At 53.9% G+C, this 25,114-nt stretch overlaps 2 protein-coding genes across 3 annotated transcripts in view; both read right to left on the bottom strand.

Annotated features, from left to right (window-relative positions):
• Window positions 1-5,078, bottom strand: part of PHAF1 (phagophore assembly factor 1) — a 36,244-nt gene extending 31,166 nt beyond the window's left edge. The window contains 1 exon segment of the mRNA XM_075433471.1: window positions 4,824-5,078. Within this exon segment, the coding sequence (XP_075289586.1) occupies window positions 4,824-4,887 (64 nt within the window). The 5' untranslated portion in view covers window positions 4,888-5,078.
• Window positions 5,079-20,512: 15,434 nt separating this feature from the next.
• The window catches only part of CBFB (core-binding factor subunit beta), a 46,453-nt gene continuing 41,851 nt past the window's right edge, over window positions 20,513-25,114 (bottom strand). For both annotated transcript variants that reach the window (XM_075433913.1, XM_075433912.1), the window contains exon 6: window positions 20,513-22,808. In XM_075433913.1, coding sequence (XP_075290028.1) covers window positions 22,786-22,808 — 23 coding nt within the window. In that variant the 3' untranslated portion in view covers window positions 20,513-22,785. The remainder of the gene's footprint in view (window positions 22,809-25,114) is intronic.

Genomic DNA, 25,114 nt, shown 5'->3' with positions numbered 1-25,114 from the left:
TTCTTCAGTTCGGAGACCAGTGTTTTTTCACAGAAAGGTTACAGCTGAGGTAGCAGAGGCATCATCAGCAAACAGTGCATTACAACAGCAAGGTATGCCTTCAACAAACAAGCCCGCTTGACTCACGGTATCAGCGCAGACCTGGGGTTTCGAAACAGAAAAGTCATTGTTTATCTACCAGTTTGTTAGGCACCTATGAAAGAAAAGTATCTCTAGCCACAAAATTAAACAGCAGAGTTCAGGCAGAAAAAGCACAGATCCTTCTACAAGCCAAGCGCAAAGTTTTCTGCTTCTCGGGGCCAAGAGTCCGGTTCCTGATAAACCAGCCCCCACCGAAGCATTCTCACCCATGCTCAGCAGGCTCCTGGACCACATTTTATGGCACGCCCTTTATCAAGCTTGCTAATGAACTCCTGAGTGGTTGTATCGGATAAATATAAACATTCAAGCTGAGCAGTGATTCTCCTTAGACCTAACAGGCCACATCAGCTGCTGATACGGCCACAGTTGTGTCAAGGAAGGAACTTTATCTTCTCCATTTACAGACAAGATAAACAGACCAAACAGTTTGGTTCGACTGAAGTAATACACTTCATAGTCATTCACCCTCTAACACAATTTCAAGGGCTTTTTCTTTGTTGTGGGTTTGTTTTTTATTCCTTCAATGCGTATCTTCTCTTTACAGCTATAAATGTTTGAAAGTGGAACAAACCAGCCGATTCTGCAGAAGGAACAGCACCACACCATCTCACCCTTCCTCACACTTCAAACCTTCTTTGCCTTTTCAGATGAAGGGTGATCATGTGCCTGGATTCAAAGCCATCACTTATAAAGAGAGGTTATGAGCTCATAATTGGGATGTTTTGTTTCCAGACTAATTGCCACAAGTCAATTTAGATTAGTTATCTGACATTCTATTTATATTCCTTGCCCCATTCTTCTCTGTTTCTAGTTTCTAAATGTTAAGAAGTTGCGTTGGTCAGGGAAAACTTACCATGGGACCTACACTTTCACTGAGGTAACAGTTCGGGCATTCAAATTTTTAGTTACTAGCTATACCTCTCAAACTCAGAGTGTACATCAGGTTCCAAAGCGCCTTTTAGACATTATCCACTGTGCCAAAGTGAGAAAACTCCCCCTCTCTTTCTCTGTGTGTGTATGTATCTCACACCCCCCCCGCCCCCCCCCAGATCACCACAGGCACTGCTTTAGTGTAATACTAGCATAACACTAAAAAATAAAATTATTTTCACTGTTGCACTAATCTACGTGCCTGTCGCGCCCACACCTTGCAGCTTTTCTGCAATTCTGAAATCAGGTTTTGGCACAACAGGCTTATAGATTACAACTACAGTGATTCAGTTTGTAAATACCACACACAAATGTTTCTGTGAAATCGTTTTTCACGTTAGCCTGTAATCCTGGAAATGATTTTCTTCAACTAGAAATTATACACCAGAAGATTGTACGAAATCAAAAAGAATAGTTCTTATTTTAGTAAAGGTAATAAAATTAAAATGCACAGAGCCACACAATAAAGCAGCACTGTTTCCTATTATCTAGGAAATAGCAGTTGCCTTGTAGTCTAAGCAGCAGAGTTTCAAAAAGACAGTTATTATGTAATAGATAATATTTCCAAAATGGAACAGAAATGTAAGCAACAGCGAGAAGCTCAGATCAAAGACGCCGCCGTGAAAGTTTCACATTTCTTAACCTAGTAAAAGCTAGGATTCCAGAAAAGGTAAGGCTGATTGAAAAGTAGAGAACCCATTTTCCAAGTCAGTATTGCTAGGAGCCTCGCAGAGGTCAGCCCACGAGCACTCCTCGGAACAAGTGGCAAGGGCTGAAGCCAAGCCAGCGAACAAGCTGACAGCAGCTGTACGCCGATGGCGAGCATCACAAGTAGGTAAGGCTTCAGGAAAAAAGCATGCAGTTAAAAACTGCGCCCAAAGACGAAGTTCAGTTTGTGGTCCGATGTAAACTGATGCAATCTCGGGTTGGTAAGTGTGCAAACAGACAGCTCATGTGACTCTCTTACTCAGAGCTTTCTCAAGCAGCAAACAAACAGATAGGGACTGATTCTCTTCAGTTTTCAGCCACTGAGAACCCAGCAGATTTTGCCACGCAGCTGCTTAGCAAAGCTACGACGAGCCACTTCAGTTCTCCACGAACAGTTCACCGAACCCAAAGCACGCGTGGAGGAGCCAGCATCCTCCTGCTGGCTCCCTCAGCAGAGAGCCAGGGGAGGAATAAAGAAACTGGGTTCTTTTCCTCCACCCTTCTCACGCACGCACACAACACCCCCTTTTCCTCAACATTCGTCAGCCTTTGCAGTCGAAGAGGAAAACAAAGCATTCTTTTTCCCCTGCCCACCAGCCAGGGGGAACGAGAAGCAGACATGATTTCCAGCACACCAGACGGCCAGCCAGACCAAGCCATGGCAAATAATGCCCACAAAGATCAGTGCTAGGACCCTCCTATCATAAACTTCTCCCTTTTCTGAACGCTGGAGGGATACGAGCGACACAAGACAATCCTCTCGCACGCTGGTCACAAACAACACGGCTCGAAGCGTTGGCCTATGCTACGACTATGTGTCTTGATGGGAGGGAGGCAGAGGAGCGAACAAAGATTAAACGAATACAAGAAAATCCAAGAGAAGATGAATCAGAACACATTAAATGAAGTGAAACTTTGTAGGAAAAGAAAGTATAAAAAGCAAGAGAAATGCAAGTATGCCTTAGAAATTATACATCTCCAGCGCTAATAATACAGCTATAGGCACTACAGAACAAGTGTTTAATTGTTCGCCTTTAAAAGGGCCGGAACATAGCCCGAGAGCTGCAGTGCCACAGGTACCTAATTGAACACAAAACTCAGCCAAATTTTTTATGCTCTGGTCACACAGTGAGTCAACACCGGGGCCAGAAACAGAATCCAAAAAACTCATGTAAAAAATTTTCCTGGCATTTCCCCTCAGTCACCTCCGCTGTGGGCACAGTGCTGAAGCTGGAGTCAGCAGCAGTTCAGGAACACCGCCCTGAGTCCTGCTAAGGGCAGACCCAAACGAACAGCGAGCAGAGCACTGCCAGCGGCGAGCATCCCGCTTCCAGCCTCTCTGCCACTGACACAGCAGAACTGGCCCTATCAGCAGGGACAATTTCCACGCAGTATCGCTGGCACAGGACAAAGTGAAGTATCTTAATACCTAGTCAGCCTCCTGCTCTATACCAGCAGGTCATGCTAATTATATATTAGACACATCACGTGGTGGCTATGTTTACTCCAAGAATTACAGCCGAGTTTCCTCCCTCTCACATCTACGCGTGTGCACACAGACAGAGACACGGCACATAACCGTAGCCACGAGACTGCATTAATGGGGTTCTTGGGAAAATGGAAATCATTCTCTCTCTTCCCTTTTTTGTTTTTATAAGGTGAAGAGGGGGGAAGTCGGTACTGTGCATTTGTGAAGACTGTTTGGGCATATAATTCGAGATGGTGTTTCTTTTCAGGTAATGCTGGCACTAAAGGAGCGCGGGAGGCCACGCAGAGCTGACCGCGCACGGTAACACGTTAGCGGTCCGAGGAGATCACTGAGATTCCCAAGGGTGGGACCCGAGGTACTATAATTAGCGATTCTAACGCTCCCCGTAACCACTGAGCTGTACTTGACTCTGCAGTCACCGCAGCACAAGCAGCCCTTTGTGTTTCACACAAACAACTCCACCTCGCAGCACAGCTCCTTCCGCGCGCCCCAAGCCCACGGCAGCTGTGTGACAGGGGTTTTAGGGCACAGCCTGTCCCCCGGCTGCCACCGGTGACACCGGCAGTGTAACTCCAGTTCTGGCAGGTATAGAACGTGAGCCAAACTATTCCTACCATTAACTGTGCTTTAGAACAGGGAAACGGCAAAGATGGAAAACTCTGAGAGAAAGAGTCCAACACTGGTACCTCAAATAATCACTCGGAAAACGAGACAGCCACGGTATTTTCCAAGAGCTTTAAGGACTCCCAATAACTGCTTTAAAAAGCAGGTCATCTGAACGCTCCATACCATCTGAGTTCCAACTGCACGCTTAAGTGCCCTAGAGCTGAGCACCAGCCAAATTTCCATCAGCTGAGGGAAAGTTCTTTCTCCTCACAGTCAATGGAGCAATGGCTGCTAAGGAAGGGCCTCTTGGAGAGACGTTGGCAGGGGAGAAATACTTGTTATCTAGCCCTGAGAAAACCTCTCCAAAGTTTGCTTTCCTAACTACGACGTCACACCCCAGCAGCGACACAAAGAAATCGCGAAACTCAGCTCCTGCTTACGAAGGGTTCCTACAGAAAAGCCCAGTATTGACGCTCAGCACCAGCGCACGGCTGGCGACGCCGATACCCCCTGATGTACATTCGGGTGACCGTCAACACACCCGTGCCTCCTCTTTCGGGAGCTCATTGAACAAGTCCCCTGCTGATGACGGCAAGGTAAAACCAGGTAAACGTGTAAAAGGAAGCACACGAGCGGACAAACAAAGCCCAGCCGGGGATGCGAAAGCTAAAGATGAGACTGCACGCTACCAGGGGATCCTTAACACTCGCACGTCGCAATCCTCAGTGATAAAGGGGAGCTTTGACGCTCTCTCTCCTTCACTCCTGCAAGCCCCTGAAAGCGCTGGGAGAAGCCCGAGCAGGACCAAACCTCCCCTGACCGGGTCTCCCGGGGTATCCCCCCCCCCCCCCCCCCCCCGCCGCCCAGGCACCCAAGGTTCCCACCCTCACCGCCCAGGCAACCCGGGGTCCCGTCCCCCCCGGCCCAGGCACCCCTGGCGGGCACTCACCGAGGGTGAACTCCCATTGCTCGTTCCCCAGAGACCGCTCGGGCACCACCTCCAGATCCAGCATTGGCTCAGGGAGCGCGGGGGCCGCGGGCCGGCACGCCAGGTCACCCGGTCGCTGCGCCGGACCTCGGAGGGAAGCGGGAGGGAAGCGGGCAGCCCCAGCCCGGCGCCGAGGCACAGCGGGGCCCGCGGACCCGGGCTGAGGGGCCGGGGCGGGGGAACCGACACCGTGCGCCGGCCCAACAGCGGCCGGCCCCCCCCTCACCGCCCTCCCGCCCCGGCCGCCGAGCGCGGGCAGCCGCTGCCCTGCCCCAGCCCAGCCCCGCCGGGGGCCGGGAAGCTGCTGCCGCCCGGCCCGGCCGCTGCCGCCCCGCCGGGGGGGTCCCCAGCCCCACTCCCCCCGCACCGCGGGGCCACCACTCACCTCACTTGCGGCTGCTGAAAAAGTGCTTTGCAGCTGTCGTCAGGCGAGCCCGCGCGGGGGGGCGGGCGGGGGGCGGGGCCTCGGGGGTGCGCCCCGCCTCCCGGCCGTGGGGGAAGGGGGAAGGCGGCGACCTGGCGAGGGTGAGACCCGCCGGTTCGAGACCCGCCGGTTCGAGACCCGCCGGGGGAGCGTCCGGGCTGCCCTAGGGGCGGTGGGTACAGCCCCGCTGCCACCCCCTGTCCTTGACGCCAGGCGAGTCCCAGAGCTACAACGCAAACCCCTGATTACGCCTTGTCGCAGCCTGCCACGGTGAGCTGGGGATTAAAAAAAATAAAACCAAACCCAAACCAACACAGTGGCATCCAGTTTTTCCAGTTGAAAGGCCAGGGTGGGGGAAAGAGCTCAGGAGCAATTAGTCAGCGGCACGAGCAAAGGTACCGGAACAAGCTCAGGAATGACTCAGTAAGGCAGAAAATAGTAACGAGGTCATCGGCTTTGCAATGTTGCTGAGAAAACAGGGGTACTGCCGCCCAAGTGCTGTGTCCCTAAAGAGACCCCCTCTTCATGGAATCATAGAATGGTTGGGGTTGGGAGGGACCTTAAAGATCATGTGGTCCCAACCCCCCTGCCATGAGCAGGGACCCCTTCCACCAGCCCAGGGTGCTCAGAGCTCCATCCAACCTGGCCTTGAACACTGCCTTCCCTGGGCAACCTGTGCCCGTGTTTCACCACCCTCATGGGGAAGAATTTCTTCCTAATATCTCATCTAAATCTGCCCTCCTTTAGCTTAGAGCCATTCCCCCTTGTCCTATCACTACACCCCCTCGTGAAAAGCCCCTCTCCATCCTTCCTGTAGCCCCTTCAGGCACTGGCAGCTGCTCTAAGGTCACCCCGGAGCCTTCTCTTCTCCAGGCTGAACAGCCCCAACTCCCTCAGCCTGTTCTCGTAGGAGAGGTGCTCCAGCCCTCAGATCATCTTCGTGGCCTCCTCTGGACCCGCTCCAATACATCCATGTCCTGCTTATGTTGGAGGCTCCAGAGCTGGATGCAGGACTACAAGGATGATGAGGAGGCTGGAGCATCTGTCCTATGAGGAAAGGCTGAGGGAGCTGGGCTTGTTCAGCCTGGAGAAGAGAAGGCTGAGAGGGGACCTTAGAAATGCCTACAAATATCTGCAGGGTGGGGGTCAGGAGGACGGGGCCAGACTCTTTTCAGTGGTGCCCAGCGACAGGACAAGGAGCAATGGGCACAAACTGAAGCAGAGGAAGTTCCAGCTGAACAGGAGGAAGAACTTCTTCCCTCTGAGGGTGATGGAGCCCTGGCCCAGGCTGCCCAGGGAGGCTGTGGAGTCTCCTTCTTTGGAGATATTCAAGACCCGCCTGGACGTGGTCCTGTGCAGCCTGCTCTGGGTGACCCTGCTTCAGCAGGGGGTTGGGCTGGGTGATCCCCAGAGGTCCCTTCCAACCCTGACCATGCTGTGATTCTGTGACTCCAGGGGGGTCTCACGAGAGCAGAGTAAAGGGGCAGAATCCCCTCCCTCACCCTGCTGGCCACACTTCTCCTGATGCAGCCCAGGGTATGGTTGGCTTTCTGGGCTGCCAGCGCACATTGCCGGCTCGTGTTGAGCTTCTCATCCACCGGTACCCCCAAGTCCTTCTCCTCAGGGCTGCCCTCGAGCCACTCTCCACCCAGCCTGTGCTTGTGTTTGGGATTGTCCCGACCACGTGCAGGACCTTGCACTTGGCCTTGTTGAACTTCATGCGGTTCACGCAGGCCCACCTCTCCAGCCTGTCAAGGTCCCTCTGAATGGCGTCCCTTCCCTCCAGCGTGTCAACCACACCACACAGCTTGGTGTCATCGGCAAACTTGCTGGGTGAGGGTGCACTTGAGCCTGCACTCAGTCCCACTGCCCATGTCACCGACAAAGATATTAAACAGCACTTTTGTCCTAAAGAATTCCGCTCCTCCCCTGGGGCCATAGTCACCATGCAGGAACCCGCTCTGCTTAGGCCCAGAAGCCACCGGGCGCCAGCAGTCAGCATCCCCACGTCAAACAAGGACGACGGAGCTCTCCTGAGACACTGCCACCGCCTTGGACACCCCACGTCAGCCCGTCGCCCCGCTGGGCGGCGGAAGCTCAGTCCGAGATGAACAGCACCGGCTCAAGCATCGCCCAGCATAAGCAGAGAAGGAAAAACACACAGGAAAAACCAAGGGCGGGGAGTCGTGCCAACCTCCCGTGCAGTGACGTGTCGGCTGGAGAGGGGCTGTGAAAGTGATGGGAAGCCAAGGGGGTCCCGAGGGTTTGGAAGCTGCTGTGATTCCTTCTGCCGGGAGGTCGCGGCTCCCGGAGGGGCAGGGAGCTGGTGGGAGATGTATTTTCCCCCCCATTTATTTGAGGGTGGTGGCAGAGAAAAGCCTCTCCTCAGGCGATGCCCAGCTCCTGTCCGCTCCTGCCTGCCGCGTCCCTCGGGGCGGTGATGCTCGGTCCTGGCTTGACCCCACCATCCATCCCCGTGCTGGGGTTCACAGCATCACTGAATCACAGAATCACACAATCACAGAATCCCAGCGTGGCAGGGGTTGGCAGGGACCTCTGCAGGTCACCCAGTCCACCCCCCTGCCAAAGCAGGGTCACCCAGAGCAGGCTGCACAGCACCGCGTCCAGGCGGGGCTTGAATATCTCCAGAGAAGGAGACTCCACAGCCTCCCTGGGCAGCCTGGGCCAGGGCTCCGTCACCCTCAGAGGGAAGAAGTTCTTCCTCATGTTCAGCTGGAACTTCCTGTGCTTCCGTTTGTGCCTGTTGCCCCTTGTCCTGTCGCTGGGCACCACTGGAAAGAGTCTGGCCCCGTCCTCCTGACACCCACCCTGCAGATATTTGGAGGCATTTCTAAGGTCCCCTCTCAGCCTTCTCTTCTCCAGGCTGAACAAGCCCAGCTCCCTCAGCCTCTCCTCGTAGGAGAGATGCTCCAATCCCCTCCTCATCCTCGTAGCCCTGCGCTGGACTCTCTCCAGTAGCTCCTCATCTTTCTTGAAGTGAGGAGCCCAGAACTGGACACAGCACTGCAGATGGGGCCTCACCAGGGCAGTGTAGAGGGGGAGGAGAACCTCCCTCGACCTGCTGGCCACAGTCCTCTTGATCCACCCCAGGATCCCATTGGCCTTCTTGGCAGCCAGGGCACGCTGCTGGCTCATGGTCAACCTCATCGTTTTGCTTTACTCTCATCTTTAAAAGAAAAAGAGTAAAGCAAAACTCCTGCCCAGTTTCCCGCTGCATCTCCTTTCCACCAGCAGCCATACGTCCACCTCAGCTGCTCCGCCTGCTCCTTGTATCACTACCAAGCTCAGGACCCTCGCCAAGCCCGGAGCGAGCCAGCCCACCCCAGAGGTCCCGGCTCTCGGGTGAGAGAGCGGGATTTCGCTTCCCCGGAGCTGGCCGCGAAGGAAAGCCGCCCGTTATAGCGTCAGGCAACTCTTTTAACGACCGGTGTCTATAAATACCGACAGGCATGGGCACACCTCTTTCTCCGAAGGCAGACCAAGCCGGCGCTGGCAGGGGAAATCAAAGCATAAAAAAGGAAATCCCAGTCACATCTGCGAGCAGGGCCTCGGCCGGGCTCAGCTCTGAACACGGTGTTTCTCAGCAGCTGCCTGCAGGGCACGGAGCTGTCAAATGGGGCCAGATTTTAACGTACGCGGCACGGAGCAAGCCCCGGGGAAATCAGCTTTCCCTTGAAGTCAGACGCGTGTTGCTCTGTTGATTATTCATGCCTCGCCTGCCATTTTTTTTTTTTTTGGAAAATCTAAGCACAGTGACATCTTAATATGCTGAAAAGCGCTGAGATGCTGCCAGATTTTTCCCCTTCCTTACTGACAAGACTTCACAGCATCACAGAATGTTCGGGGTTGGAAGGGCCCTCTGTGGGTCACCCAGCCCAACCCCCTGCTGAAGCAGGGTCGCCCAGAGCAGGCTGCACAGGACCTTGTCCAGGCAGGTCTTGAATATCTCCAGAGAAGGAGACTCCACAACCTCCCTGGGCAGCCTGGGCCAGGGCTCCATCACCCTCAGAGGGAAGAAGTTCTTCCTCATCTTCAGCTGGAACTTCCTGTGCTTCATTTTGTGCCCATTAAAGACTTTATTGGCTCAAAAAAAAAGCAATTTGTCCTTCCTCTCCCAGGAGCACGGGCTGATCCCTCACCGCGAGCCACCCGTGGCACTCCCGCTCCTTGTATAGACATGTCTGGTGACATCCATAAGGAACGCACTCGAGAGAAGAAACACCTAGCGAGAAATGTTGTGTACCCCATTTATTGAACGGGGCACGTAGCACACCCCAGCACCCGCTTTTGACTGGGCCCAGGGTGCAGGCAGCCCCCGGGCAGGGACGCTGGACGGAAGGCGGGTGGATGCAGATCAGCTGGGCGTCACAGAAGCTCTTCGGCTCACTCCTGCGTCGGGCGATGCCCTGCCAATGCCCGGCACTGCAAAATGGGGAACGCAACGGGCTGGGCTTTCGCTAAAAAAATTCAGTGTCTTTTGAAAAATGAATATTGAAAGGATGAGCTGAATTCCCCATGTAGGTTTGGAGATTAGAAAGTGAGGAGAACGAATGCCAAATGCAACCGGGGAAAGAATAAATCCCGAGCTAACTGATATCTGGATGCGCCTCCATCTTGCCATCCACTTTCACACATCGCCCCGAATCCCATCCCGAGGTGGTGGACGGCTCAGCGCTGTCAGGCATCGGCAGGGAGCTCCCACCCTGGCAGCGTGCCAGCCCCGGCCACGGGCCTGAGCTTAAAACACCCCACAAATAACGGGGAGGGCAGCGCAGAGCTGCTGGGGCGGGCGAGGGCGGCAGCACCCTGCAGCGGAGCAGAGTGTCGGGGGATTTCTGGACCGGCGTGAGGAGCGAGGTCCCGGGGCACGGGCACGGAGCGGCCGTAAATCCCAGCTGGCTGAAAATCCCACCACAGCATCCCGAGGGAGAGCAAGCATGGGCAGAGCTGGAGATGGAGCAGCTCCTTGCCTCCGTGCCCGCCACCGAGCCCCAGCCCTCGGCTTTCCCAGGCGTGGGAAAACATCCGCCATGCACCCAAGGCATCGGCTCTGGATTCCCAGAGGGGCTGGTTCCCTTTCAGACAACCACTCCCATCCCACCGGCCGAGACCTGTAAAGAAAATATAAATCCCAAGTGACTAGAAGGCAGAAAACCCACCTGAGGCTTCGTTTGCACAGATGGCGGTGGCAGCACTGAAGGCACATGGCTTGAGGGCTGCCTTGGAGCACCTCGCTCCGAGGGCAGCGGGAGGGGGGGATGCACAGGGGACCATCAGCTCTGCAGAGAGGTCGGAGACCCATGGCGTCACCTCCATCTTGGCCTGGCACACAGAATCGTGGAACAGAATAACAGAATCATTAAGATTGGAAAAGACCTCTAAGATCATCAAGTCCAACTGTTCAACCTAAGCCCACCACGACTGCTAAACCGTGTCCCCAAGTGCCACATCCACACGTTTTCTGAACCCCTCCAGGGATGGGCACTCCCCCACTGCCCTGGGCAGCCTGTGCCAATGCCTGACCACTCCTTCAGTGAAGAAATTTTTCCTCATCTTCAATCTAAACCTCCCCTGATGCAACTTGAGGCTGTTGCCTCTTGTCCTATCGCTGGTTGCTTGGGAGAAGAGACCAACCCCCGCCTCACTACAGCCTCCTCTCAGGTAGCTGTAGAGAGCGATGAGGTCCCCCCTCAGCCTCCTCTTCTCCAGACGGAACAGCCCCAGCTCCCTCAGCCGCTCCTCATCAGACTTGTTCTCCAGCCCCCTCCCCAGCCTCGCTACCCTTCTCTGGACACGCTCCAGCCCCTCAATGTCCTTCTTGTAGCGAGGGGCCCAAAACCAAACAACAGCACTCGAGGTGCGGCCTCGCCAGTGCCTGTACAGGGGCCCGATCCCCACCCTGCTCCTGCTGCCCACACCATTCCTGCTCCTAGCCAGGATGCCATTGGCCTTCTTGGCCACCTGGGCACACTGCTGGCTCATGACCAGCACTCCCGGGTCCTACTCCACTGGGCAGCTCTCCAGCCACTCTTCCCAAGCCTGCAGCGTTGCGTGGGGTTGTTGTGACCCAAGTGCAGGACTCGGCACTTGGCCGTGTTGAACCCTGGCTTTCTCTTTGCCTGGAGATGACGTCCCGGGCAGGGATCCAGCTGCAAGGCGGGCTGGTTTTCCTTTTGCGCAGCTGAGACAGCAGTTATAAAAAAGTCCTGGCTCTCCCAGCACCAATTCTGCTCCAAACGTGGCCAGCGCCGGTGAGCTGCCCGAGGACGCAGGGAAAGTTTTCCCTTCGGACACCCCTGAGCTGCGGGTTGCGTTCGGGGGCCGGAAGCAGCCCTTGGCTGCGGGTACGGAGGTGCCCCATGTGTCCCCACCACGGACCGGGCACTTGCCTCAGCCAGGGCTGGTGAAGGTCGCGAGCAGAGATTGGTTTGGGTGACTGAAACCAAACCCCCCGAGAGTGACCAGAGGAGCCCTCCTGCGCTCCCCTGGGGACACCGGGCAGCTTGGCATTTTCAAGGCAAAGCAACATCATTTTAGCAGCCTCCAGCTCCGAGAACCAAGGGAGAAACAGGTAAAAATTGAATTTTGAGGAAAAAAAAAAAGGTATCCTTCTGACTGTCGAGATAATGGAGCAAATTCTGGAAAATCCCTGAGCCTGGTCCCAGGGCTCAGAAGGCCATGCACAGCTTTCTGAAAATTGTAATTGCTTTTTTTTTTAAAGTCTAGTTCAGTTGTTGATGTTTCAGACCAAAGGAACCGCAGTGGGTGCATCCCTTCGAGGCAATCGGGGTTCCCTGCTTGCAATGCCATCACATTTTGGGGTGGGCTCAGCAGCTGTAGGGAAATACTGGGTTTTTGCTTGACTTTCCTAAATTCCACATATCTGCAGGGAGGTGTTAGCAGAGAAGAGCTGGGCTCTGCAGTCCAGCCGGTCGAAAGAAAAGGGAAAAAAATGCCAAAACTACCAGGAGGGACCAAAATTGCACCAGAGCCTGCAGGTGTGGGGCTGCAGCCACGCATGGGGAAAGCGCCGGCAGCTCACGGTGAAGGCGAGCTGCCCTCTCCCGATGAGACCCAACAGTGACGCGCGGCTGGTCTGTATGGAAATCTGCCCTGCGGCTGCCCAGCAAACTACGCTGGAAGCAGACCCCAAACTTGGCAGCGCCGTTTTGGTCGGGGGAAGGATATTTTCCGTAAAGCTCTGAGGTTGCTTTTGTTTTCTTGGAGGTGCATTTCCCGCTGGAAGGCTTTGGCTTTGCAGTCAGAAACGTGTCCAAACGGCGTTTGCAGCTCCTCTGGCTGCGGAGTAAGGGAGGCTGTGCTTGCGCTCCTGGGGGAGTGCTGGGAGTCTCGGGGGGGATTTCTCCCGACTCCTCAGAGGAATTTATGGCACTCCTCAGGGGGATTTGTCCCACCACCAAGAGCGTTGATGCCTAGGGTCCCGCCGAGGTGGGCAGCACCCAGGGACCCATCTTGGGCAGAGCGATGCCGCATGGCGTGCCGGTCAGTGCCAGGGCGAGGGTCCCCAGCCAGGCAGGGGCTGGCAGTGCCCAGCCTGGCCCTCCCCAGGGCAAAGCCCCGGCTCTGGCTCGCCCTAGCTCAGCGCTTTCCCCCTCCTAAGCACGCCCAGCCAGGATGTTTTCAGCCACCCAGAAACCCGCTGGAGCGGCGGCTGAAGGGAACACGGGCAGAACGCGCCGCGTCAGCACCCGGCCGGGGTGTGAGGAGCTACCCCGCTGTCCTGCCTGCGGATGCTGCAGCCGAGGTCGTGGTGCAGAAAAACACCTTTTTTCAAAGGGCTGGTTACCTCCATGTGACGTGTCCAGCGTCACGTGAGCCTCGTCCAGACACCCTCCGTGGGCTGGGGCTGGCACGCTCTGGGAGAGCATCCTCCTCCCCGCCAGCCCCGGGGAGTGCTGGGCTCGCAGCCCATCAGGAAGAAAGATTTTCAAAGTGATGCTGAGTTTGGCCAGGGATCAGAAGGTGATGCGCGCCCAGCGCGGGCTGGAGAGCGCGGCAAGGCGTTGCCACGTGCTCAGGACCATGGTGGCCACTGGCATCACTCCCCACATCCTGGATTTGGGCACCTGGCAGCTACACAACCTCCCCTGAGGTTTTGCACCATAGAATCACAGAATCACAGAATTGTAGGGATTGGAAGGGACCTCGGTGGGTCACCCAGTCCAACCCTCCTGCCGAAGCAGGGTCACCCACAGCAGGCTGCACAGGACCTTGTCCAGGCGAGTCTTGAATATCTCCAAAGAAGGAGACTCCACAACCTCCCTGGGCAGCCTGGGCCAGGGCTCCGTCACCCTCAGAGGGAAGAAGTTCTTCCTCATGTTCAGATGGAACTTCCTGTGCTTCAATTTGTGCCCATTGCCCCTTGTCCTGTCACTGGGCACCACTGAAAAGAGCTTGGCCCCATCCTCCTGACACCCACCCTGCAGATATTTGTAAGTATATATTAGGTCCCCTCTCAGCCTTCTCTTCTCCAGGCTGAACAAGCCCAGCTCCCTCAGCCTTTCCTCGTAGGAGAGATGCTCCAGTCCCCTCCTCATCCAGGTCCTTTTCCGCAGAGCTGCTCTCCAGCAGGTCCACCCCAGCCTGTACTGGTGCCTGGGGTTGTTCTTACCCAGGTGCAGGACTCTGCCCTTGCCTTTGTTGAACATCATCAGGTTCCTCTCTGCCCAACTCTCCAGCCTGTCCAGGTCACGCTGAATGGCAGCACAGCCTGCCGGTGTATCCACCACTCCTCCCAGTTTAATGTCATTAGGAAACTTGCTGAGGGTGCACTCTAACTCTTCATCCAGGTCGTTGATGAAGAAGTTGAACAAGGCTGGGCCCAGTACTGACCCCTGAGGGACACCACTAGTTACCAGCCTCCAACTAGACTCAGAGCCGCTGATGACAACCCTCTGAGTTCTGCCATTCAGCCAGTTCTCAGTCCGCCTCACCGACCACTCATCCAGCCCACACTCCCTGAGCTTCCCTAGGAGGATGTTTTGCACCCAAAGTATTAGTTTTGCACCCAAGCCAACACCCGTGCTTCCTGCTGCTGTCTCGTGGTGCCCAGCCCACATGGCAGAAGGCCGTAAAACACCAAAAATCCTCTGCTGATCGGGGCATCACCTTCACCAGTATTTTCTTTGGAGCAAGTTTCGGAGAGGTAGCGGGAGCAGATCCTGCGGCACGTGCCAAGGGGTGAACACAGCATGCACCGAGCGGGAAATCTCCGCCAGCTGCTAAAGCCACCGGCCTGAGCGATGGGGCTACAGCACTGAAATGGAGGGCAACACCTTCACAGGGCGGCAGGTCGTCAGCACAGTAACGAGGACAGCTTTGCAAAGGGCCTGCTGTCGCAATTAGAAGTCTCTTACGAACTCATTGATCCAAGTCTGCTGGCAAGAGAGGGGTCCTGCTGCAGCTCGTGGCTCCTGGCTGCTGTATGCTGGGCTGGAGAGCCGGGAGGGGTGGCCAGCATCCCTCCCTGGCTAGTGGCAAGCAGCTGGAGCAAGGTCCTTCCCGCAGACCCTGCTGTCCCACCCCGCTCCTTTTCCCTTTGCAGCCATCTCTCACACCCCTGGTCTACAGGGTCTCGCTTTCCAGTTTATCCCCTGTTCCATGCTGCTCCCTCCAGCATGCCCTGCCCCGGGCGCAGGAGCAGAGGGCAAGGCTCCGAGAGGGTCTGCAGGAGCCTGCGACGAAGGCACCTTGGTGGGGTTGGCGGTTTCGGGGAGTCACGCGCCCCGTGGGCCCACCGACGCCAGGTCCTGGTGGCCGTATGTCAGACACGCTCCGCAGAGCAGAACCGAAAGCAGAACTGAGAAGAGGATCTGTCCTCTCCCCTGCGTGGGAGCATCTGCCGAGCAGCTCCGGGAAGGGGCTCGGGGGCTCCTCGGCGGCAGCGGCAGCTCCGGTCCAAGCAGAAGGTGAACGCCGGGCAGCTGAGGAGCAGTCCGTGCACACAACCCACCTGTCCCTGCCTGCGCTGGCCCGCCGTCCCCAAACGCAGCCAGAGCGAAGGAGCTGGACCGCAGCCGGCCGGCTGCAGGGCTGAGCATCCCCGAGCGTCCTCCCCTGCGGGGCTGGGGCAGCCGCGGGCACAGGCTCCTGGCTCCGGGCATGGGCTGCCCGGGTGGCTGCAGCCGGAGGCCCTGGGGCGTCAGGGAAGGCCACCAAGGAGCGCGATGGTGCTGGCAAGGGGACCACAGCATCCCGTCTCCTCTGCGGGCCCGTAGCTGCCGGGGAGGGAGGGCCGGGGCACTGCAAAGTCCCGAGCTGCTCAGCCCACAGCAGGGCAGGAGGGGACCTGGTACTCTGTCTGGGTAGGTGACGTGTCATTCTGGGAAGCGAGATGCTCCGTGACCTTCCCAGCTCGGAGGTGATGGTCAGCCTGGTTTCTGGATGAAGCCGCCTGTTTCTTAAGAATCATCTTCTGATGAGACAGGACATGTTCCCCCCCACGGCTTTGCTTGCAATGGAGCAGCAGATCCGTGCTCCCCCTGCCAAGCTCTCTGCTCTCCCCCAAGCTCAGAGCTCCCGGGGTTTCACCAGGAGGTCGCTCCCCCCATGCAGCTCCATGTGCTCAGAAACAGGAGCTGCAGAGAAACAGCTCGTCACGGGAGAGGGCTGCTGCTGCGGCAGCCGACGAGATGCAGACCAAGGCCCTTCTTCGGGGGCAGCCTCAACATCAAGATGGGCAGGATTTTAGAAAAGACATCAGCACATACTGTAGAAGAAAGCACAACACACAGAAGAGAAACCTGGAAGCCATCCATCGAGCTGCGACCGACCTCTCCTGCCCTGCTGCCTTTGGGGGCCGAGGACAGCAGCCCACTGCCCCAAGAGAAGGGCAGGGATCAGGCCCCTGTACAGGCACTGGTGAGGCCGCACCTCGAGTGCTGTGTTCAGTTCTGGGCCCCTCACTACAAGAAGGACATTGAGGGGCTGGAGCATGTCCAGAGAAGGGCAGCGAGGCTGGGGAGGGGCTGGAGAACAAGTCTGATGAGGAGCGGCTGAGGGAGCTGAGGCTGTTCAGTCTGGAGAAGAGGAGGCTGAGGGGGGACCTCATCGCTCTCTACAGCTACCTGAGAGGAGGGTGTAATGAGGCGGGGGTTGGTCTCTTCTCCCAAGTAACCAGCAACAGGACGAGAGGCAATGGCCTCAAGTTGCATCAGGGGAGGTTTAGATTGGAGATTAGGAAAAATGTCTTTACTGAAAGAGTGGTCGGGTGTTGGCACAGGTGGAGTCCCCATCCCTGGAGGGGTTCCAAAAACCGTGTAGATGTGGCACTTCGGGACATGGTTGAGCAGGCATGGTGGGGTTGGGGTGATGGTTGGACTCAATGATCTTAGAGGTCTTTCCGACCTCAATGATTCTGTGATTCTAAGACTGTACGAAACATGAACCGGGCGCTGCACTGTGGAGTTGGAATGACCAAGCCAACTGAAGAAGCCAGGAATGAGCCTTGGCAATTTATTCAATCCTTCTGGCCACCGAACGCCACTGAATGTCTGACTGCCCCAGAGGAACCGGGGCAGCAAGGTGCTTTCACGCAGGGATGCTGTCCCTGTCCATCAGCACTCGTCCAAGCAGCCGCTCAGCTGCCTGGTGGGAATGGGCTCCTGGGGCAAGCACCGCTGGTCTCCCGTAAGGCTTTATGATATGATATTTGATTACAAACAAGACCTAAATATAGCTCTGGGATGGGCTCTGTGCTGCCAGGGCAGGAAGAGGAGGACCAGGACTCGAGGTGGTGTCTTCAGCCGTGGGCAGCGGAGGCAGGCGGGCAGAGCGGGCTCAGGGGACAGGACACAGGGGGTCCAGACGCCGGCATCTTCGCTCATGCAGATGGCCATCCCTCCTGCTTCTCTCACCAAATCCGTAGACCAGCGCAAATCACTAATTGACACCCAGAACTGCTGCGCTAACAACGAGCCCTCAGCACTGCATGTCCCCTCTTCTGCTCAAGACTGAAGCCAAGAGCCGCAACCACTTTGGCCAGCCTAAAGCAAGGGCAAACACAGCTGTGCCCACTGGACTTGAAGGAAATGGTGGGTGCCAGGCATGCCTGCCCCGGGGGGGTCCCCTCTTCCCTCCCAGCAGCCCCCATCTTCTCTTCCGACCTGATGGGGTCACTCCATGAAGGCGAAGCCGTACTGCCCAGCCTCCGCGGTTAAACCCACCTTCGCATGGCTTCTTCCCTGAACCGGCTTGCTTCCACCGCACAGATCTCGGCTCTTCACGTCCGAGATCTCCCTGAGGAGGACGGCCCGAAGAGCCACGACTTGCATCGCTGCCGCGAAGGGCCGGAGCCCTGAAATACTCCCGGAATATCCCAGCAGCATCCACGCACTTCGGTGACACGCATCGGAGTAAGAACTCACCTAAGATATCACAGCCAAGCGCATCCACCAGCCAGTAAGTTGTAGTTGTCTTACACCGCTCGTTCTTTCTACCCCTACAGCTTGCTGGATTTTTGCACGGTATCAATGGCAAAAGCTGCAAGGCTCAGGGGATGCGAGCGGGCAAGGCTCACGGGGACAATATTTCAGCAACCCGGCGGAGAGGGGCTGGGAAGACAGGAGCTTTCAGGCGCAAGCTCTTCTCCAGCTCTAGAAGGTTTTTCTGTTTTCAGGCTAACTCCTCACCTGCTATGGGCAAAGGAAGGCATTTCGAAGGGCGTAAGGTGAGAAGGCCACCAGATCTCGTGAAAAACAGAAGACCACAGCCTGTGGAACGAGGGAAAGTGGAGCTCCGGGAAAACCTGGTTCCCCAGGACACCATCGTCAAGCCGAATAGGCTGGAAAACACCAAGTCACTCATCAGAAGAGCAGCAAAGACTTCGCCAAAGTCTCACCAGCTGTGACAGCTGCGGACCAGGACGGGCAACCATCGGGCTAACCAAGAACCATTCCCATTGGCTTCCCTCCCGGGGTGTCTTGGCGGTCACTGCAGGGTGACGGCAGCGGCCGGGGCAGCGCTCAGCTCCGTCGCGTTCCTTCCCCTCGCTCCTCAGCGCTAAGAACTGAGCCCGAGGCAATCCTGGAAATTCACTTATCTCAACCTGTAATTGAGAAAGCCATTTAATAAAGTTACTTAAAGCCTGAGCAGCTGGGAGCCGGGCAGCCGCTGATGCATATGCATGCAGCGGGATTTACATTTCGTGGCAGCGCGCAGACAGGATGTCAGGCAAATGAGTTATGAGAAGCGTTGCCTATGCAAATGCGTGCGCTGCTGTAACTCCTCGCTGTAATTCTCATCCTTGAAGCCATTTCTGTCATTCTCTTATTTGCATTGGAAATGTAGTAACAAAATCAGCTTACGTTACAGAAATGGGCCCTACTTCTACGCGGACAGGATGGGTTCCCAAATACATCTGTAGCGAGTGGAGTCCTGACCTAACGGCAGACAAAAATAAGATGAATGGAAGTCCTGCCAAGATCCCGTCAGGGCAGGCAGTTTCGGAGTTCTCCAAACCCACCTCTCCTTCATGTGACTTCCCATCCCTGACCGAACAAGGCTCAGTATCAGACACACCACCGTCGATCTGCAGGAACAGAAAAGCCGCTGTTCTCGCCCCACGTTTCGTTTCCACAGTTCTCTGGTTTCAAAGCGGGACCGGGAGCCCAGACCAGGACAGCCGATAGTGGCCGTTTCCTTCCAGACTAGGAAACCCCTTCATTCAGGTTTTGAGAACATCAGTAAAATGGACTTAACTGGTTCATGCTCCGGATTTGCTCTGGTTAGAAAGAGGGTGTGGAACGGCAAGGGGTCGAAAAAGCAAGCCAAAAGCACCCATACCTCACCTGCTCACGTTGGGCCCCAGGTCACCGACACCCTCATCTGCTCCAGCAAAGTCCGGCGTTTCCAGGGGTCTTCCACTCCCCAGCTGAGTACAGCCATCCCCAAGTCACACCAGCCGAGCGAAAGGGTGAAAACCCCTCCTCCCGCAGGCCGGTGTCCAGCTTCCCTCTGCTATTCAGGCACCCGAGAGGCCAACTCAGTCCAAGAGGAGCCAGGGCACAAAGCGCCTCCGTCCTCCAGACGCCTCCGCTCAGGAGAAGGCTCTGCGAGCAAGGTGCTCACCCACTCGCCACGCACCTCGGGCAGAGAAGCGAATCACTCCATGACTTCGCGGGCAAACTGAAGAGTTATCTAATGGCTTTGCGACCTGCTCTTTATAGACACCTTTCGAAACGAACTTTGATGGCAGAGCCCACAGTAGCTAACTTCTTCCCTCTGAGGGTGATGGAGCCCTGGCCCAGGCTGCCCAGGGAGGCTGTGGAGTCTCCTTTTCTGGAGATGTTCCAGACCCGCCTGGACGCGGTGCTGTGCAGCCTGCTGTGGGTGACCCTGCTTCAGCAGGGGGTTGGACTGGGTGACCCACAGAGGGCCCTGCCAACCCCCAACATTCTGTGATTCTGTAACAAAGACACCGTCTGCCATCGGGAACATGGGCTCAGAGTCACACAGGTTGTCACCGCTGTCTGTGTTAAGAGCCATCCCCCTTCCACGCTACGGAGCGGCCTCGGAGAGACACAGGCCACCGTCAACGCTGCTGCTATCAGGCGTTCTCCGATCTGGCTACAGCCAGATTTCAGAAGCATGAAAGAAGGTTATACACCGTCCTGCAGTGTTGAGTATCTGAAGTTGTACCACCAGAAGTCTCAGCAGCTTCAGGAGAGGCTGCCAGGGGTAGCACGCACGGCTCAGATCTGCCCCACAGTACTTTACCACATTCCCCCGTTTCCTCAATTTCAATGTGCAAACCACCTCGTTTTCCTCCTCGTCCGAAGCAGCGCAATTAGCAAGGTTTAACGGCTGCTACAAAACGGTGCCCATGAACAACGCTCTTCTGTAAGCGTGCCCAGCCCGGTGAGATAAAACATCTCTGGGTTACTCTGGCAGACCTAGGCTTCAGAGTACCGGTTACAAAACACCACAGGAGTTTTAGGGCAGCAAACTTCACATCTTCCCCGATGTATGCCCTTACAGTAAAGGTTTTGAGGGAGCCACGAATGCCGCCCACCCCGAGAGTCCCTCGAGGCAGGGGTGTCGGGGCTGGTTCGGGCGACCACTGGATGTCACCACCGCCTCACCCATGGCCGCCAAGCCGTGCGCGGGCTGGAACGCTATCCCACAGACACGCAGCACGGCGGTGTGTCGGAAAGAAACTGGCAGCGACTTGTTTTCACTACACAGAAGTTTATTATGAAAGTTAAACATACAACACAAAGTAGCAAAAGCAATCCTGTAGCTTAAGGCAACTCTTACAGGAGATGAATTCAAGAAAGATGATGCAACTTCAGTTTAAATAGAAATTATGAAAAATATCAAATTGCATCAATAACTTAAAATGCACTTTAAAAAGTCTGCACTAACCAGCAGAGGGTAAGGGCTTGTGATCTTAATGCCAGCATTAAGATACCGAGAGCAGCAGAACGCTAAATGATGGTAGTAGGGAAAGTTCAGTATTTACACAAAGATGGCAACGTTAATCTCCGATAGCGTCATTTCCTGTGTACTTCTGGTGTAAAACCACTGCCTGAAACGTTAGGAAAAACTTTTCAAATAAAACTTCAGGCTATTCCATCAAAAATACACAGGTGGCAGAGAAGATCCAAGGCCAGGGATGCGTGCGTGTGTCCCCTAAATAACTCACTGCAGAAACACTTTAGGAAAATTATTTCTTTGGGGGAAGAAGAGCGAGAGGAATACGTGGCCACAGAGTGAATAAGGTTATCTTTCAGGTGAATCACATTTAAATTGAAGTATCAAAATATTTCTATTTGATGACATTCTCACAGTTTACAGTTCTTGACATTAAGTGATTGTTAAATATTCATATTATCAACAGACAAAGATTCTCCTTCACATTGACATCCGCTTACATTTTTGCAAGACCTCTTTGGCATCGGTTGTTTTGCCATTAACAAGGAGTGTAATCATCTCAACTGCAGAAATTAATAGAGATTCAACCGTTCTAACCATACAGAAATAACTCTCAACACACTGAAGTCAGATCACCTATTGCAAAAAGGTATTTAAGTGACATTTTAATTCATCAGGCTGTACAGGAAGCACCGCATTGTAACAGAGCCAAATGGCATTGCGTTCCCAATCAATTTTCTTCAAATATTGGATGCAATGAAAAATTTCTAATAAGTCCATTCACCATCACCCCAAATAAAGCAAGATAAATCATACAGCTTAACTCCCCCCAAGTCTTACCCTGTCAGAAAATGCAATATATACTGCAGCGTAGTCTTAATTCGCAGAAGGTTGAACAGAAGCGCCCTGTGCACAGGACGAGATTTTCTGCACACAACCTCACCTCGACTTTTCACCATTCAGCACAACTTTACAAAAAGCCTAAGATATAAAATATACTTAAAGCAGCTATCTTAAACATGATTTAATACATATCACCTTGGCAGCTAATACATATCACCTTGGCAGCTGATCGCTTTCGTTCCCAGTTGAACACGCCATCGAATCCGATTGTAGAGTTGCAGTATCCCTTTGAAGAACTATTTAAAAAAATCCCTGAATAAAACAGAAGCCAGCCTGCGACTTCCCATGAGGAGCTTCAGTAAAGTACTATATACAGGGGTACAATAACCACCCAAACTCACGTGGTACGGAGTAAAACCTAAGGCGGATGGATACTGGGGCAGAATGCATTAATGTGTGAAAATACATTTTTTAAGATTTTTATCGTTTAAAAAGTGGAACCAATGAATTGTTAGCAGTTAAAAGAATACTGCAACCGTAACGTTTACAAACTCACGAAGTTTGAAAACTGATTCCAACAGCTCCGATTCACTGGGTTCAGCTTGGAAATAATGCAAAAGAATGTCAGCAGTTTGAAGAAGGTCTTGCAAATTTAGAAAAAAGAAAACTGAAAGGAAGATAAGAACGCGTATCTAAAATAAAGCAGGAGCACAATAAGGACAATCAAAATTCCAAAAGCCCATATTAAAAAAATTAAGCTTGGAATGCATTAGCTTCCAGCAGTTTATAAAAAAAAAAAAACAACACCAAACCAAAAAACACCACCCCAAAAAAGACATTTTAAATCTGTAATATCTTGACCTATTTTTAAGTGACAATTTTTATTACAGTTGAGAAAACATGGTTTCATAGCTGCATAAGTTTCCATTTCACTAAAATAGTGCCAACAAAAATAAGTTTGCATAGAAAAAACAAAATTTCAAATTGCCACTGGCTACATGTGTAACGTGGGAAATGCAGGTATTGTAACATAAACATAGTGCAAACCATGGCAGCCGACGGTGCCGCGGGCTGCCGCAGGTCAGGAAACAGACCGTCGTATACCCAGTTCTCACAGTTTCTGGTCTTCCATTGAATCCTTTGCCAAGTAGAAGCAATGCATGTGAGCAGGCCCGTGGAACGCCTGCCGCCGGGGGTTAACGTAGTTTGAGATCGTCGCCACTTCCCAGGTTAGATCCAGGACTAGGGTCTTGCTGTCTTCTTGCCTGCATTAACAAACAGGTACTTAGGATCAAAAAAGGATTTGGAAGTCATCAGTTTAGTTCATTTCATTAACACATTGACATGACTAAGACCATAACCAATTCTAAGGCAGAAACTTTAGGTTTCAAGCAGTAACCAAAGCATTTACTTTTAACATCAAAATCATTCTTTCCCCCTCAACTCCATAATCCCCCCCCGATCTATGAGGAGTCGTAGAGGAGGGCTGTGGACAGCCAGGCGCTGTCCGCACACATTTTCCTTCCTGTGAAATTCCCTTCCGTTAACCTTTCCTGTAAATATTTTCAGGATCAAGACTATGGAGAGAGAGGCTGCAATGCACGACAGCAAAGCACATCACATCATTTCCAAATATATCTCCCCTCGGTATTTTTATGCGGGGAACATTAACTCAGCTTTTCCTGGAATAAAGAGACTTCTAACATGATAACACACCAGCACAATTTAATCTCTAGGCTGAAACACATTTCAACACTTCTTCAAAGCTGGGGTTTTACTGCAGTGCACATTGCTTTTCATTTGTGTACCTGTAAAGTTAGCAACAATACAAACCTGAGAGAACTCTGGTACTTATGACTGCGCCCCTGCATTAAAAAAAAAACCGCAGGTTTTCTTTTAAATAAGTGATTCTGTTAATCAGTTTGAGCTGACGGCATTTTAAAGCAGGAATTGAGGGCGGTCAGCTGCAGTACCATCAGTCACAGTGAAGGACACCGCTGCCTGCTGCCGCTGCACCGCTGCGGGCCGCCTTCAAGGAGCGCACACAAATGCTGCGGGTGAATACTTAAAAGACATCGATATACTTCAAAATTTAAAGCAACATGTCAATTCTGGGAACATCTCCTATATGCTAGCTGCTTTTTAAGACATTTTAGTATCAATACTTGTATTTGACATCTACAGCACGAACTGCCTGCTGCTGCCACGCGACCCGCGCAGCAACCGGGGCCACCTTCCCCGCTGGCGGCAGGCTGCGTGTTCCTCCGCATCGCTCCCTCCATCCGTCCCACCAGCTGCAACAACCCGCCCCCGGCAGTGCTGCAAAAAACGCTCCCCAAAAATGCAAAGCACGTGACCGCTTCCCTCCCAGGAAAGGCTCCTCATGCTCCGGGGGGAGCAGCGGGCACAGACGTGCTGCTGGCAGTCGTGCCACCAAACCACGCCGTTCCGGCCGTTACCGCGCTTGCACGCTCACACCCAGGGAGCGGTTCGCCCGAGCCGTGACTAACGCGGTGCTCCCTGGGCTCCTCTGCGTCACGTTTCCCGACAGCGAGGAAGCCTTCCCGCCCGCGCAGCCGTCGCCCCGCACGGCCTCCTGCCGCTCCGCTCCCGTGCCCAGCCCCGAACCCTCGGGCACGTGCTGCGAACACCACCTTCTCCAGTTCAGACTTTCCTTTCTCTCTCCACTTCTTCCTCCCTTATCCACCGCTCTCCTTGTCTGATTTTACGCTCCCAGGGCACTTGGTTAGCTTCACCCAAACAGAAATGGGCTGCTTCCTTCTCTTCCCTAAATACAGACTTACAGTTACTTTTCCTTTTCACGCACAATGAATGATCCCATTCTGCTGTGCACTGAGTTCACTGAATAAATCCCTCTCGTAACCGGCGTGTTTCCAGAGGGCAATGCCCTCCTGTGCTCTCTTTAGTTGCCATTCTTCTTTTGGAAACAACCTCACCATTTTAAATACCCCAACTGCTACCAACTATGTTTCTGCACCCAGTACCATTGTTTTTTATTTTGTATTTTAGGCATTTAGGGGCGAGACGATCTTCTCGCTCTGTTCTGTCCGCACTGGTCATACTCTGACTGAAAGAAGTCATCTGCTTTTCCTACATGCCGAGGAACTCTGAACATGACAACCGACATCACTGCCGCCACACCAACCCACAGATTTCTCAGTAATCTTTCTGAGGAATCGCATTAAAACAGGCAGCTGTCATCACACACTGCGCCGCAGATTTTCAGTGCTGAAGGGCGTATTCCTTTCAGCCCCTGAAGCAACTCTTGCAAACTGTCCTCTGCAGAGAGGCAGAATATCGGGAGATGGGCATTTAGTTGAGTTTCTCACCTTATTTCCCAAAAGCCAAATCATTCAGCTTTGACCATCAAGATCACTGCAGAAAAGTTGATGAGGGAAAGCCGGCTCTTTTCTTTGCTTCAACAGAAGAGTGAACTGTGCTGCAACGATTTTTCTTAATACAAAAGGCTTGCTCAGCAAGCTGAAATAGGTACTTCCACACCGATTTAAGAGTTATACTAAGATTAACATAAGGGTAACAGTTCCACTTT

This window comes from Opisthocomus hoazin, chromosome 12 (assembly GCF_030867145.1).
Source record: "Opisthocomus hoazin isolate bOpiHoa1 chromosome 12, bOpiHoa1.hap1, whole genome shotgun sequence".
Classification (NCBI taxonomy): Eukaryota; Metazoa; Chordata; class Aves; order Opisthocomiformes; family Opisthocomidae; genus Opisthocomus; species Opisthocomus hoazin.
Note: the sequence above shows the minus strand (reverse complement) of the source record. Positions and strands in the feature narration are given on the sequence as shown.